The sequence below is a fragment of the Oncorhynchus mykiss genome, chromosome 13 (genome assembly GCF_057628025.1).
Source record: "Oncorhynchus mykiss isolate SJ-2025 chromosome 13, ASM5762802v1, whole genome shotgun sequence".
NCBI lineage: Eukaryota > Metazoa > Chordata > Actinopteri > Salmoniformes > Salmonidae > Oncorhynchus > Oncorhynchus mykiss.
In genome coordinates, this window is record NC_143034.1 from 33,865,869 (window position 1) to 33,883,090 (window position 17,222).

General features: G+C 41.9%; 1 protein-coding gene across 2 annotated transcripts; it reads left to right on the forward strand.

Annotated features, from left to right (window-relative positions):
- Window positions 1-1,362: 1,362 nt before the first annotated feature.
- LOC110486054 (GTP-binding protein 2) lies at window positions 1,363-16,655 on the forward strand. 2 transcript variants are annotated; one of them, XM_021557370.3, is made up of 12 exons: window positions 1,363-3,012; window positions 3,473-3,499; window positions 3,671-3,855; window positions 4,039-4,150; window positions 4,452-4,649; window positions 6,563-6,737; window positions 7,132-7,351; window positions 8,339-8,474; window positions 8,845-8,903; window positions 10,983-11,154; window positions 13,246-13,410; window positions 14,469-16,655. In XM_021557370.3, exons 1-12 carry the CDS (start codon window positions 2,797-2,799, stop codon window positions 14,661-14,663), a joined length of 1,860 nt encoding a protein of 619 aa, XP_021413045.3. In that variant the 5' UTR covers window positions 1,363-2,796; the 3' UTR covers window positions 14,664-16,655. The 2 variants fall into 2 exon arrangements, 1 of the variants encoding a protein (XP_021413045.3); XR_016485843.1 differs by lacking the exon at window positions 8,845-8,903.
- Window positions 16,656-17,222: the final 567 nt, after the last annotated feature.

A 17,222-nucleotide genomic window follows, 5' to 3' on the forward strand; every position in this document is an offset into this window, starting at 1 on the left:
ACTTATTTTTCTCTCAATGTATCTAAATAAAATCAGTTACTTGACTTATTATTGGAAGCATACGTATTTACAACAATGAATTGAATGTGGTTGAATTCTACCAATAGTATAATCCATCTCCCTGTATTATCTGCTTCATGACTCAATATATGACCATTCATGTAGCCTTTTAAAATAGCGACACCTGCTGACCGATTAGTACCAAACGAAAACCAAATATCATTCCCCCAAAACGCAGTATCTGTGGAACAGGCATGAGTTTCTTGAATGAAATAAAAGTCGGCACTCTTACCCTTACAATACAAAAATAAATATTTCCTTTTCAAAATATTACGGATTCCCCTGGCATTAATAGAAAAAAACAGAAATTGACATTTACTATCACAGTGACTATATGAAGAGTATTAAACTTGTATACGTTCACATGAAGCGGGTTCTCACAAAAAGGAAAGTTCTTACTAGTTGCAAATAAAAACAGTCCTTTGCAAGTAGTTGACCTAAATTATATATATATATATTTACACAATTGCAAATAACATTGTGCCATAGATTGGTAAAAAGAATAGCCATCAATCTAACATTGAGTGTCAGTGGGAATTTCCCTGCCATAAAAAATATATATATAAAAAGCTTGGCTCACACAAACAATGTTCTTTCGTCAAGAAATATAAAGTTTTCTCAGATGCAAATATAACTCAGTCCTGCACAACTCACTTGATAAATCCAGCAGTCAACAAACTAGGCGTCAGCGTGAATTTCCCTTCCATTAACACAAGCCTTGGCTCCCGCAAAGTATGCACTTATCCCTTCCTTCCTTGCTCTCTCAATCATCGGCCACAGACGATTCCGAGCTTCTTTGTCAAATGCTGTCAGATCCTCCTTGAACCTCAGGTGGTTGTTTTTCTTTTAATAGTCATTTTTCTTTGCACTTTTCCATCATATCCCTCGCTGTCCTGGAGATGAATCTCATGATCACTGGTCGTGGTGTCTGGTTGTTTTCCCCATCTCTCAGCCTACCCTGTCGGTGCACTACATCCAGAGAACCTGCAACAACATTTCGCTCCTCCTCCGGGACTATTGCCCTGCAAATGTCCTTCACTCTTGCTTTGATGTTCTCGTCAGATTTGTCTGCTATTCCATAAATTCGAAGATTCCATCTCCGACCATACCGGTCATTCTCGTTTACTTTTGGCTCCATTTCAGTGAGTTTCTTCTCCTGCTTTGCAACCTGAATGTTCAATGTTGCGTTCTGCTGCTTCAGAGTTTTTACTTCCTAAGCATTGAAATCAATCGATTTCTTCAGGTTAACGATGCTGGTAGTGTTCTTTTACATCATGATGTCATCTGCGCTCCCTTTGATGTTAGCCGTGAGGATGCGGACGATGTTGTCCTGCAGCTGGCTCAGTGATGGTTCACTTCTCAGCTTCTTTGGAAGTTGCTCCTTGGTTGAGGTATTCGGGTATGAGTCACATTCACCCCCTTTTTTACAAGTTTCAACAACGCCTCTTTTCTCCTTGGAAGTTTCAACATCCATTATCTCAGCAACAGTTTGGTCATATCCTGATTACATGCTACTAGCCATGAAGACGTTAGCAGGCTAACTTAACTAAACACGCTGAAACTTTTCGATAGCTAGCTTGTTCGTTGGAAATCGTCAAACATATATATTCAATGGTATGATTAATTACAACATTATTCAAAATAGCTACATTGTATGGTTAGATATAAAATATATAAAAAAACGAATTGCACCTGCAGCCTAAAACTATAAACTGTGAGAAAACCCTAAAATTGTTCCTCCGCTAGAAATGTCACCCCTTCTCATGCCGCCATCCTGAGCCCTCCTCCACACGGATGCTGGTGGTGGAGGCTCGCTCCAGACAGGAGCGTCATCCTCTTTTTTTGGTCCGCAGGGATCATCAGCGAGACTCAGCCGCGGGACGTTTTTTTGTTGATGTTTGGTGGCCAAAACATAATTAAAAATAATTTGTAGACTGCAAATTGACCGCAAGAAGCCCCAGCATATATAATATTTGACAAAAAAATATAATCATTTCAAACCTTGCTTGTGATCAAGGCTCTCTATTATGTGTGGTAATTTGGGAACAGAATTCATTTTTATTTTTTTTTTACCAGGTAAATTGACTGAGAACACGTTCTCATTTACAACAACGACCTGGGGAATAGTTACAGGGGAGAGGAATGAGCCAATTGTAAATTGGGGATGATTAGGTGACCGTGATGGTATGAGGGACAGCTTGGGAATTTAGCCAGGAAACCGGGGTTAACACCCCTACTCTTACAATAAGTGCCAAGGCATCTTTAATGACCTGAGTCAGGACACCAGTTTAACATTCCGTCTGAAAGACGGCACCCTACACAGGGCAGTGTCCCCAATCACTGACCAGGACCAACCCTGCTTAGCTTCAGAAGCAAGCCAGCAGTGGGATGCAGGGTGGTATGCTGCTGGCAAATTAAATCAATTGGAGCTGATTTACTGGTGTTTTTAGTATTGTATGTCCAACAATGAAAAACATTTAAATTCGTTAATTAAATTTTTTAAAATATAAATAATATAATATAAGTCGGGACGCGGGCCGCCAGTTGGGGAGCCCTGAGTATGGGCTAGCTAGCAGAAGGCAAGTGATGGAGAGAAGGCCAGCCTCAGTTGGACCGATTGCGTTAGCTACCCATACTGAGCCCATACGTATGTGTATTTATTCATTTTCAGGCGTACAACTTTAAGTCCGTTATATTCTTACAGCGTGGGTTAGCGTTAGCTTGTTCATTCTCGTGATGGATGCGCAAATATCAGGCGGGACCGGTGTTGGTACAACCGCTAACGTTAGATCAAATTTGCCTAGCGTTAGATCCAATTTGCAAGGACCCAGTTCAGGTAACGGGAGAAGGATGACGTCCAAAAAAACGCGTTCAAAAAAGGGGAAAAGAAGAAAGAGACGGAGGAGTAAAAAGACGAAGACCAACAAAACACCACCATATTTACCACCGGAGGTAACTTGACTAACGTTAGCTACTGTAGCTAGCTGCAGCTTGCTATCAAGTTCATGTTAGTTGGCTAGCTAGCGATATTATCCAATGCTAGGCTAGCCAGAGCCTAGCTTTTTACAAATTCGGACATTATTTTAGCTAGCTTCTGGCAGATGCTGTCGTCTGAGCTTTTTCCATGGTAAGAAAACTTTTTGGCCATACATGACGTTGTTATAAGCAGGGAATGGGCATTTGTTTGTTTGTTGACAACAACAACAGCTGGCGTTGGCGTTGTCGACTACAACAGCTGGCGTTGGCGTTGCCAACAGCTGGCGTTGTCGACTATGTTGTGTCGTGATAGCTTGCTGTGGTGTGGGTAGTTTTTATTCAGAAGTACATTAGTCAACAGGGGTGTGTGCTTGTCTGTCAAAATACAGTATAGACACACCTTTTCAAAACATGTCCTTCCCTCTGTTTCTCTCAGGCTGAAGAAGGAAACATTGAATATAAGGTACTAGATACATTTCTTTATTTTTGCATGCCATCTTCCCTTTCACCTGTAGCTAGTAATCAAAAGTCAAAACACATCCATGTATATGCATGCACGCTCTCAAACACGTGGTTCACTTGTTGGACACTTCTTGGTGGTGAAGTGCTGTCCCGTGCTCTAACTTCACTGCAGCTGAAGTTGGTGAACCCCACACAATACCGATTTGAACACCTGGCCACCCAGCTAAAATGGCGTCTTCAAGAGGGACGGGGCGAGGCAGTGTATCAGATTGGGGTGGAAGACAATGGTCTGCTTGTCGGACTGTCAGAGGGAGACATGAGAGCCTCGCTGAAGACCCTACGGAGGATGGCAGAGAAGTATGTCACTACCTCATATGCAAATGTCACCAAAGACACAATCTGGGGTATTTTCTTCTGCTTAATGGTCATTTCAATTATTCATTGATTCTTGAAGAAACTCGTTTATAAATGTCTAATTTGACAGTTTGCCATTGTTACTGTATTTAACAGGTGATAAATGTGATATCTCTGCCTCATCAGGGTTGGTGCTGACATCACACTTCTACGGGAAAGAGAGGTGGATTACGACTCAGACAGAAACTGCCGGAAAATCTCAGAGGTTCTTGTCCGAAAAGTTCCAGACGACCAACAGGTGGGATAAACAGCACCTTGTCTTATTTAAGGGACAGTTCTAACTCTCCTGGCTCCTTGCACATATGCGACGCTCCCCGGAGTCTGTGGTTCAAATCACTTCTCACTGTCTCCTTCTCACCTATCTCCCATTCTTTATTTTCTGTCTATCAATTAAGCATTAAAATGCAAAAGAAGAGTGACTTGTTTTGCACTCAATTATATAAATGGTCAATGGTAAGCTGTACATACAATGAAGGATTTCTGCCGCGCCGATCTGCTGTAATTTCACTGCTGTGTTTCTTGTGTGTGTATGAGAGCAGTTCTTGGACCTGCGTGTGGCGGTACTGGGAAACGTGGACTCAGGGAAGTCCACGCTGTTGGGCGTGCTGACTCAAGGCGAGCTGGACAACGGGCGAGGCCGGGCACGCCTCAACCTCTTCAGACACCTTCATGAGATCCAAACGGGCAGGACATCAAGCATCAGCTTTGAGATTTTGGGCTTCAATAGCAAAGGGGAGGTGGGTAACTGCGTCTTATAGGTGACAAGATACAGAAGGAAGGATAAACATGCATGAGTTTCCCCTCCTTTGAGCAAGGACATAAAAAAAATGTATTCCTCAAAAACTACAAAATGTATTCCTCAAAAACACAGACAAAAAAGTAATAACACAATAACCTGTGTAACAGCACAAATCTTCCATTTGTTACTAAGGCCAGAAAAAATTGATTCACTGTTTAACGGATTTTCCCCCCAGAAAAGTGAGGTGAGCGAGATACATTTTTTTATTTAAAAAAAATCATTATCATTAGGTGGATAAGGAATAACAGTACTTTACCACATTGTCCTAGGCTATATGGACATGGACAATAGGCAAAATATTCAATTTCAGACTGATTGTCACGGCTGACTAGGTGTGTAGGTAGGAATCAGGTGCAGAGAGTTCCAGGGGAAAAATGCACTTTATTCCGGCACCGAAAATGGTAATGCCCAAAACACAGGGCGCAAACGCTGACCAACCCAAACACAGGGTAAACACGGTCCGGAGCACAACAACACTTATGACACAAACGTAAACACAAAAATAATCCCGCACAACAAAGGGTGGGTTCCACAATCTTAAATGGGGAAACAAATCAAGAAACACAAATCGGAAACAGGTGCAACTCATAAGACAAAACTAACAGAAAAGGGAAAAGGGATCGGTGGCGGCTAGTAGGCCGGTGACGACGACCGCCGAGCGCCGCCCGAACAGGCGGGGGAGTCAACTTCGGCGGGAGTCGTGACACTGATTTTCAGATTATTATTATTAATACACATATTAACATTAATGAACATTATTCACATAGGATGTATAATGGAATGCAATATTCTATCATATTAAAAAAATTATATTAAAAAAAATAAAATAATGTATGAATATTTATATCTACTTAATTGTATAGGCTAACAAATTCAAGAATGATTGACAATAAATCATTGTAATCAAATTAAAATGTTGATGCATAATAATGAGTTTATTACCTGAATGCATCTCTATAGCCTTGACATTAACAGAATATTCATACAAATATGATTAGGCCTCTCATAGAGGAGGCCTTGTAGAAAGAGGGTCAATCAAGTTAGGTCTGCCAAATTAATGTAGCATTGGGAAAAAAATACATAAATTCAGCCATCCAACTTTAATCATCAAAAAAGAAAAAATTGGTTTATAACATGCACAATTAGAAGCATCAATCTATATAGAGCAAGCGTGACTAAATTCGAGCCCAGTAACTTTGCTCACCGCATCCTCCTTCGATTGTCTCATCTGGCTGCCACAAAAAGCCCCCACCTGCTGATCTGCACGAAGTGTGTGCGTGCCACTGGCAATGTACTTTGCTGGACATGCTAGCTGTTCTCGGCGGCGTGTCATCACTTCAAACGCATTCCGTTGTGGTGTTATCGGTTGGCCTACTGCTACTGGTAATACCAGTAGTTATGAATTTCAAATCACCATACAGCTGACAAACTTTGATTTCATCAATCATTTTTTACTTAAATTTGGTTGTCCAAAATACTATTGGCTTGCACTGCGTCTTTGCTGATGAATGCCCTGATCTCTGGCCAGAAATGAAACATCTGCACGTCGCCTGCAGGTGCGAGCGTGTGTGTTTCACTGTCCAATCCGAGGCTCGAACATGACCCGAGTGCGTGATTTGAGGCTGTTTGGTCTGTTGGGCATCAATTTAGGAAAGCCTCGAGGGAGAGCGGACAGTGCATTATAAACAAATAGCCGCATATATTGGACAAAGAATAACACATCTGAATGTATTTATTTTTTTGGTGTGGAGAAAAGTGAGGCAGAGTAATTCAACTTTGCCTGGCCTAACCCATAAAAACAGTGTAACAACACACAAATTAATTGAACTTCCTCTCATGTGGCTTTTGAAGGTGGTGAACTACAGTGACTCCCGTACAGCCGAGGAGATTTGCGAGAGCTCTTCTAAGATGATCACCTTCATTGACCTGGCCGGCCACCACAAGTACCTGAAAACCACAATTTTTGGCCTCACCAGCTACTGCCCAGACTTCGCCATGCTGGTGGTCAGCGCCAACACAGGCATAGGTAAGCCCGATCATATAGCTATAATAGCTATAGTTTGTGCGGGCCTTGTTAGCTTCTACAAGATTTGTTTGGTCCAGCAAGCTATGAAAAGTGATGTGCGTTTAAAAAACTACTTATGTGACCACTGACTAGGGTTACAAAGTTGGCGTTAATTGCAAATGAGGTCATTGTTGATTAGATGTTTTTCCATTAATCTTCTCCTGAACCACATGGTCTATTTACAAGAAATTCATGGACACCATTTTTACTCAAGTATAAATTACCAAAGTTTCCTTAGATTTCCAAAATAATCAGTAAATTACCAACATTTCTGAAGTCTGGTTACTTTGGTAAATTACTGGGAGTTTTATGACCCTACCACTGACCCAACCAGATAATATTTTCTCCCTCTTAGCTGGCACCACCCGCGAGCACCTGGGCCTGGCCATGGCACTAAAGGTGCCCATCTTTATTGTGGTCAGCAAGGTGGACTTGTGTGCCAAAGGAACAGTGGAGCGCACAGTACGCCAGCTGGAGCATGTCCTCAAGCTGCCCGGCTGTAACAAAGTGCCGATGGTGGTGGCCAGCCCAGACGACGCTGTCACAGCCGCCCAGCAGTTCGCTCAGTCCTCCAGGTATCTGCTGAAAAGGAGAAAAGACCTAGAAGGAAACTGGAATTGAGATTCACAACCCAATATACACTACATAGGCCTTTAGTCCAGGGTGACTAGAAAGGAATTGACTTAGCAAGCGGCAACGTTGTTTGTATTGGTGGGGGGGAAAAAATCAATACAGTTACATATTTTTGACGATATATTGTATCGTTTTGACAATATCGCAATATTATTTTTGCGATGGCTGCACCAAAACTCCAGTATGTTTCCTTCATAGCTTGTTCTCCATCTTTTTAAATAGGGAGCCAATTTGTTTTCTACACTTTTATTTCCATGACTGATCAAAACGTGTTTTCTCATGGCTCTCGCTTGTCCCTCTGCAGCAGATATATGGTGAGCAATATGTTTGGAACATCGAGTCACAATAAAAATTGCTGTATCGAATCGCAATACATATAGAATTGCAAAACATATCGTATCAGCGCCAAAGTATCATGATAGTATTGTATCGTGAGGTCCCTGTCAATTCCCAGCCCTAGTTATTTGACCTAAGTCTCATTTAAATATCAAGGGACAAACTAAGTTAGTGGGCAGAATTTGGCATGGGACATCATAATAACGCAATTTCCCAGGTGTAACTAATTTTATGGAAGTCAGATAACCAGGTGAGAAGTTTTTTTAGACTTTTGAGCAACCATAAAAATAGGTCTATCTGGTTGTTATTTGGTTATCTGACCAGATAACATCCAAAATATGACATCTTTATTATTTGATGTATCGGATGTCTCCTCAACCAGAAAACCAGTTGACATCCAGAGAATGACGTTACGATCACCCAAGACAATTTCTTTACACAAAATTACACAATTCCGACAACTTTTTTTGACGTTATGCATAGGTTATATTCTGGTCGTAAAAGTCACCTCATGCCCACTTTCGCTACGTGTACAGTCTGTGCTTGAGTGTTCAACCCTGGTGTGTCCCTCACGTTGTCTCTTTGTGCCGTAGCATCACACCCATCTTCACCCTGTCCAGCGTGTCTGGAGAGAGTCTGGCCCTGCTTAAGGTCTTCTTCAACATCCTGCCTCCTCTCAGCAACAGCAAGGAGCAGGAGGAGCTCATGCAGCAACTCACTGAGTTCCAGGTACTACACCTGCTTATGCACACACACACACCCAGACACATTAACATATACAATTATTGTGTGAATTATGTGTGTGCATGGACACTGTGTGTGTCCATGCACACTCACAACTAGCACAATAATACACATACACACGCTTGTGCAGAAACAACGAATATATTACACACATACACACACTCTTTACAAACACACCACACCCATCCAAACGCATGCATGCATTCATGCACACGCATAACAAAACATACACCCACACATGCATTGCACACATACGAGATGTGAACATGCACTTTCACACATTCAGATTCACGCCCAATATTCTGTATCAATGCTAGCAAAATATACCTCCTCATTCCTCTGCTTGTGAATATAGGTAGATGAGATCTATACCGTGCCAGATGTGGGGACAGTGGTGGGAGGAACTCTCTACAGGTCGGTTGGCCATACAGTGCCTTGCGAAAGTATTCGGCCCCCTTGAACTTTGCAACCTTTTGCCACATTTCAGGCTTCAAACATAAAGATATAAAACTGTATTTTTTTGTGAAGAATCAACAACAAGTGGGACACAATCATGAAGTGGAACGACATTTATTGGATATTTCAAACTTTTTTAACAAATCAAAAACTGAAAGATTGGGCGTGCAAAATTATTCAGCCCCCTTAAGTTAATACTTTGTAGCGCCACCTTTTGCTGCTATTACAGCTGTAAGTCGCTTGGGGTATGTCTCTATCAGTTTTGCACATCGAGAGACTGAAATTTTTTCCCATTCCTCCTTGCAAAACAGCTCGAGCTCAGTGAGGTTGGATGGAGAGCATTTGTGAACAGCAGTTTTCAGTTCTTTCCACAGATTCTCGATTGGATTCAGGTCTGGACGTTGACTTGGCCATTCTAACACCTGGATATGTTTATTTTTGAACCATTCCATTGTAGATTTTGCTTTATGTTTTGGATCATTGTCTTGTTGGAAGACAAATCTCCGTCCCAGTCTCAGGTCTTTTGCAGACTCCATCAGGTTTTCTTCCAGAATGGTCCTGTATTTGGCTCCATCCATCTTCCCATCAATTTTAACCATCTTCCCTGTCCCTGCTGAAGAAAAGCAGGCCCAAACCATGATGCTGCCACCACCATGTTTGACAGTGGGGATGGTGTGTTCAGCTGTGTTGCTTTTACGCCAAACATAACGTTTTGCATTGTTGCCAAAAAGTTCAATTTTGGTTTCATCTGACCAGAGCACCTTCTTCCACGTTTGGTGTGTCTCCCAGGTATCTTGTGGCAAACTTTAAATGACATTTTTATGGATATCTTTAAGAAATGGCTTTCTTCTTGCCACTCTTCCATAAAGGCCAGATTTGTGCAATATACGACTGATTGTTGTCCTATGGACAGAGTCTCCCACCTCAGCTGTAGATCTCTGCAGTTCATCCAGAGTGATCATGGGCCTCTTGGCTGCATCTCTGATCAGTCTTCTCCTTGTATGAGCTGAAAGTTTAGAGGGACGGCCAGGTCTTGGTAGATTTGCAGTGGTCTGATACTCCTTCTATTTCAATATTATCGCTTGCACAGTGCTCCTTGGGATGTTTAAAGCTTGGGAAATCTTTTTGTATCCAAATCCGGCTTTAAACTTCTTCACAACAGTATCTCGGACCTGCCTGGTGTGTTCCTTGTTCTTCATGATGCTCTCTGCGCTTTTAACGGACCTCTGAGACTATCACAGTGCAGGTTCATTTATACGGAGACTTGATTACACACAGGTGGATTGTATTTATCATCATTAGTCATTTAGGTCAACATTGGATCATTCAGAGATCCTCACTGAACTTCTGGAGAGAGTTTGCTGCACTGAAAGTAAAGGGGCTGAATAATTTTGCATGCCCAATTTTTCAGTTTTTGATTTGTTAAAAAAGTTTGAAATATCCAATAAATGTCGTTCCACTTCATGATTGTGTCCCACTTGTTGTTGATTCTTCACAAAAAAATACAGTTTTATATCTTTGTTTGAAGCCTGAAATGTGGCAAAAGGTCGCAAAGTTCAAGGGGGCCGAATACTTTCGCAAGGCACTGTATGTCATGTTGATACTCATGAATGGAATGATAATGGATTTATTTAGCACTGATTGTTCACCCAAATTACAAAATGACATATTGGTCTCCTTACCCTGTAAGCTGTCTATGGACAAGGTCTGACAGCAATCCTGCTTTAGTTTAGTTTCCCTGGCACTGTTTTCAAGTGCTAATGTTTTAGCATTTGTGGCACAAATCCCATTTAAGTCATGTTACCGATATTATAATTTTTCGGGCATCATGTTCACATCTATAGGTGACTTTGTTGAGCTTTTTTTTAAGATCATATCAGAGGATTTGCTCAGTTAAGCTTTTAGCAAATCAAAAAACAATAGAAGTCAATGTACTGCAAACTGTGTAACCCTGAATTGCTGCTAAAAATGATTTGCCCTGGAGAGTTCCCACTTTGACATATCATAATGTTTTTCCTCCCGTTGACCCGCGGACAGTGGGGTGTGTCGCGAGGGGGAGAGGCTGGTGGTTGGTCCTACGGACGAGGGCCGTTTCCTGAGGCTGAAGGTGGGCAGCATCCATAGGAACCGCTCGGCATGCAGGGTGCTGAGAGCCGGCCAAGCCGCCACACTGGCCCTCGGCAACTTTGACCGCTCGCTGCTCCGCAAGGTCAGAGGGTTCAGCCACAACACAACTGCACTGCATGTGAATTTTCAGGATATTTATCTATAAGATACTGTTCTTTCCTCCCCATTTTCTATGTTCTGCCAATCACATCCCTTAATATGACTGAACATTGCAGGGTCACAATTGGAAACAGGATGACTGCACAAACTGCTCATGGTTATGATACTGTCATCTGTCCTATGTTTTGTGTGTTACATGTGAAACCTCAAGTATAGGTAGGAGGTCTGTGTAGCCAACTATGTTTTTGTTTGTTTCTTTTAGAAGCACTCCAGACAAGAAGTTCCCTCATGGGAAATATAAATCTCTTCTATAAATAAAGTAATTCTAAAATTGATAGCTATCAGTGATAAACCTATTTTTGTCCTTGAACACTCTGACACAATGTCCATGCACACTCATAACACAATATAATACATTTCAACTCAGTTTTTCACAATTTAATCCTAGTAAAAATTCCCTGTCTTAGGTCAGTTAGGATCACCACTTCATTTTAAGAATGTGAAATGTCAGAATTATAGTAGAGAGAATTATTTATTTCAGCTTTTGTTTCTTTCATCACATTCCCAGTGGGTCAGAAGTTTACATACACTCAATTAGTTTTTGGTAGCATTGCCTTTAAATGGTTTAACTTGGGTCAAACATTTCAGGTAGCCTTCCACAAGCTTCCCACAATAGGGTTGGGTGAATTTTGGCCCATTCCTCCTGACAGAGCTGGTGTAACTGATTCAAGTTTGTAGGCCTCTTTTGCTCGCACATGCTTTTTCAGTTCTGCCCACAAATTTTGTATGGGATTGAGGTCAGGGCTTTGTGATGGCCACTCTAATACCTTGATTTTGTTGTCCTTAAGCTATTTTGCCACAACTTTGGAAGTATGCTTGGGGTCCTTGTCCATTTGGAATAACCATTTGCGACCAAGCTTTAACTTCCTGACTGATGCCTTGAGATGTTGCTTCAATATATTCACATAATTGTCCTGACTCATGATGCAAGTGAACCAGTCCCTCCTGCAGCAAAGCACCCCCACAACATGATGCTGCCACCCCTGTGCTTCACTGTTGGGATGGTGTTCTCCGGCTTGCAAGCCACACCCATTTTCCTCCCAATATAACTATGGTCATTTTGGCCAAACAGTTCTATTTTTGTTTCATCAGACCAGACCGTAGTGTGGCTTTTTTATGACGGTTTTGGAGCAGTAACTTATTCCTTGCTGAGCAGCCTTTCCGGTTATGTCGATATAGGACTCGTTTTACTGTGGATATTGATACTTTTGTATCTGTTTCCTCCATTATCGTCACAAGCTCCTTTGCTGTTGTTCTGGGATTGATTTGCACTTTTCGCACCAAAGTACGTTCATCTCTGAGACAGAACGCATCTCCTTCCTGAGCGGTATGACAGCTGCGTGGTCCCATGGTGTTTATACTTGCATACTGTTGTTTGTACAGATGAACGTGGTACCTTCGGGCATTTGGAAATTGCTCCCAAGGATGAACTAGACTTGTGGAGGTCTCCAATTTGAGGTTTTGGATGATTTCTTTAGATTTTCCCATGATGTCAAGCAAAGAGGCACTGAGTTTGTAGGTAGGCCTTGAAATACATCCACAGGTACACCTCCAATTGACTCAAATGATGTCAATTAGCCTATCAGAAGCTTCTAAAGCCATGACATCATTTTCTGGAATTTTCCAAGCTGTTTTAAGGCACAGTCGATTTGTAAACTTGTATGTAAACTTCTGACCCACTGGAATTGTGATACAGTGAATTAGAAGTGAAATAATCTGTCTGTAAACAATTGTTGAAAAAATTACTTGTGTCATGCACAAAGTAGATGTCCTAACTGACTTGCCAAAACTATAGTTTGTAAACAAGAAATTTGTGGAGTGGTTGAAAAACAAGTTTTAATGACTCCAAACTAAGTGTATGTAAACTTCAGACTTCAACTGTACATGCACAAACAACTCACAAATCATATGCAGTCAAAATGTATTCTACTGTTGTTATAAAACCAGTCCCACAATGGTTGTTCCTTTCCCATCTCCCAAAGTACTTATTGGTGCGTGCGTGCGTGTTGAATAGGGTATGGTGATGGTCAGCCCAAAGATGAACCCCACCATCTGCTGGCAGTTTGTGGCGGCCATCGTCCTTCTCTTCCACGCCAAAACATTCCGTCGGGGCTTCCAAGTGACTGTGCACGTGGGGAACGTAAGACAGACGGCTACCGTGGAGTGCCTGCATGGAAAAGTTAGTAATAATAATTATAAACTGGGTAGTTAGAGTCCTGAATGCTGATTGACTGAAAGCCCTGGTATATCATACCAAACTACTTGTTTACTGTTCTAATTACCTCGGTAACCTATTTATAATAACAGTAAGGCACCTCAGGGGTTTGTGGTATATGGTCAATATACCAAAGCTAAGGGCTGTATCAAATCAAATCACATTTACTTATATAGCCCTTCATACATCAGCTGATACAGAAACCCAGCCTAAAACCCCAAACAGCAAGCAATGCAGGTGTAGAAGCACGGTGGCTAGGAAAAACTCCCTAGAAAGGCCAAAACCTAGGAAGAAACCTAGAGAGGAACCAGGCTATGTGGGATGGCCAGTCCTCTTCTGGCTGTGCCGGGTGGAGATTATAACAGAACATGGCCAAGATGTTCAAATGTTCATAAATGACCAGCATGGTCAAATAATAATAATCACAGGCAGAACAGTTGAAACTGGAGCAACAGCACGGCCAGGTGGACTGGGGACAGCAAGGAGTCATCATGCCAGGTAGTCCTGAGGCATGGTCCTAGGGCTCAGGTCCTCCGAGAGAGAGAAAGAAAGAGAGAATTAGAGAGAGCATACTTAAATTCACACAGGACACCGGATAGGACAGGAGAAGTACTCCAGATATAACAAACTGACCCTAGCCCCCCGACACATAAACTACTGCAGCATAAATGCTGAGACAGGAGGGGTCAGGAGATACTGTGTTGCGTCGTGCCCAAGAACAGCCCTTAGCCATGATTTACTGGCCATATACCACACCCCCAAGGGCCTTATTGCTTAAGTATACACTGCCTCAATATGGGCCGCGTTCAGTAGGACACAACTTTGTGCAATGTTCAGATAGAAATGTTATTATATAGAACAAACATGCCTCTCTGCCATGTAGAGAAAGAGGAATCAGGCCAGCTCTATCCATGGCATTGCTATCTGCAACGTTCCACAACTTCTGCCTACTGATTGTGGCCCTGCTGATTTATGCGTCAACACGAACCGTTTTGTGTCCGCTTCCCTGTTTTCACCACCAGGAGGAGCTGCGCACAGGAGAGAGGGCTGTGGTCTGCTTTCGCTTCATTAAACACCCTGAGTACCTCCGCATGGGCGCCAAGCTGCTCTTCAGGGAGGGCGTGACCAAGGGCATCGGCCACGTCACCAGCCTCCTGCCTGACTCACATGACCAGAACCAGATCCATGACCAGAACCAGAGGGAGATAGAGAAATAGAGAGGAGGAGAAAGGAGGGAAGGAGAGGAAATGATAAGCTCTCCTGAACATGTATCCCCCTCTCAGAGTAAGTTTGTGTGAACTGCCGGCGCCGGATGTCATCCCAGTAGATTGTTATTGAACCACACACTAGTATATTAATCCCCATTTGTGTGTATCTAAGTGTGTCTGTACTGTACTTTCCACATCTGCCCTTCGTGCCATGTAGAGATGTGAAGCCCTATTGAAACACTTGATATTTCTCAGTGGTGAATTCTGGAACGAATGCTTTGATGAGTGTGGGTAGAGGCAAAGGTCGGTGTCTTAAATCAAAGTCTGGTGACCTCGTCGAAGGCAGGCTAAGCTTTCATCTAATCTGCTGTGGATTGCTTGAAGGAACCATTCCCGTCCCTCTCTTGGTCATTTCATAACAGATACAATAGGTCAGATGCCTGCTCTCCCTGTTTTACTATACTGGACAATGTGGAACGTACTCAGCATACCCATCCGTTGGAGGTTTAAAGGGATAGTTGGCTTTTTAAAAGTATTAGGTCATTGTGGACTTACTTAGGCAGGATTTCCCAAACTCTGTCCTGGGCCCCACTCCCCTTGGTGCAAGTTTTGGTTTTTGCCCTAGCAATACAATTAACCAACTCACCTTCAAGCTTTGATCATTTCAATCAGCTGTGTAGTGTTAAGGCAAAAAAAACAAAGCGTGTACCCAGGGGCGGCCCCAGGACCGAGTTTGGGAAACCCTGACCTAAGGCGTTGTCGTTTTTAAGTTTGTTAGCTTGTTATTTACCAACATCCAGAATGGCTAGCATGTAGCAATGCTAGTGTAAACAGGTTGTATCAGTTAGCATTGCTTTCAAAAGCATGAGCAAAGCAGGGGAGTTGACCAGTGGTGGTCCTGTCTGCAAATGAAAGAGCTCTTTTACCATGCTTTTGAATGAAAGTTTCCTTATTATGTGGTTTACTCTGCACTTCATTCGTCTTGGTTAGTATTAATGAAAAGTAGACTACGTGCCGCCCATTTTGGTGGCGCAAGTGGCACTAGCACCAACCGTAAATGCTGCCATGCTAATTTTCCAAATGTCAAATTCAACTAAGTCTGTAGGGCAGCAGTAATGTGTGAGGGTTGACAATGAGCAGAGTCAAGACTCTTGGCGTAGTCAGGAGACTGTTGGATTGCAACAGTATTTTAAGTGATGTGATGTAGCGACACGGCTTTTTTTTCATGGTAGCGACACGGCTTTTGTAACCCTGTTATAATGTCAACCCATTGAACCCAATGCTACAGGTTAGCAATGGGTAACCTAAACAGGTTTAAACTATTTATACTGTGTCATAGCTTCAGGCTCATCTGTGTACAAGGGAGCTTTGTGCAGCCAGATACCCATGTGGAGTCTGCATGCTTAATAGGGACTTGTGAAAATCTTGTCAGACAAAATGGACTCCTAAATTACAAATATTTATGGAACTCTTGACTTTATCCCTTATCCTTCACGGGGTTGTGTGCAATTATAACTAAAGCATTGAATGTACTGTACCTGAACTTCTAAATACCATATTGAAGCACTAAAATTGTAGTGGGAGATGTCGATTTTGCACTTTGTATTTTTTTGAAATAGCTTCTGCATGTTTGTGTGCATGCCAGATGTTACCGAATCTAGTCCGGGAGAGCTTTAAGGTGTGCAGTAGTGAAACACGGGATTCAATTTATCATGGTGTTGATGCATATTGAGGTCTTGGTGACCACAGATGTATGCTGTTTATTCAAGTATCAGCTGATCTTTACAGTATCTTCAAATGTTTACTGTCATAGGAAATATACCAATTTAGTACAGAAAGCATGCAGAGCACTTTTCTTTTAGATGATATATTCAAATATTACAGGTATTATTAGCTTCTATTCGGTTGAGACAAGTGGCACGTTTGCAGTATGTGTATGTATTGCATCAAGGTTGTGTAAATATTAAACATGTTTTATCATGACGTCCATAGAAACATCAATAGAAATCTTTTTGCATATTTTTGACTTTTTAAAAGCTGAACTTATTTGGCTTGATGGTCAACACCGATTGTTCACAGAACACTTAATGTGAATTTTGCAGTTTAGCAAAGTTTTTGAAATGTCACTGGTTTAAATTACCCAATGCCATTAATAAAATGTGTTTACACTTTTATAATGGCTTTCATGAATAGGCTAAACATGTATAAATAGTTAAGGGTCTACATACTATTCATATGACTATTTCATCATTTACATTGAAATTAGGTATTTCAAATAATTTATAAAGGATTAAAACGCATTTATAATGGCTTAATCATGAAAGTTATGTATAACCAAAAAATGCTGGTCATATTCTGTCTGGTCCATGTGCAGGGCTGCCCAACCCTGTTCCTGGAGAGCTACCCTCTTGTAGGTTTTTCGCTCCAACCGCAGTTGTAAACTGACCCAATTCAGCTTATCAACCACCTAATTGTTATAAATAGGATGGGCTAGATTATGGTTGGCACAAAAACCTACAGGACGATACCTTTCCACGAACAACGTTGAGCATCTCTTTAAGATATGAA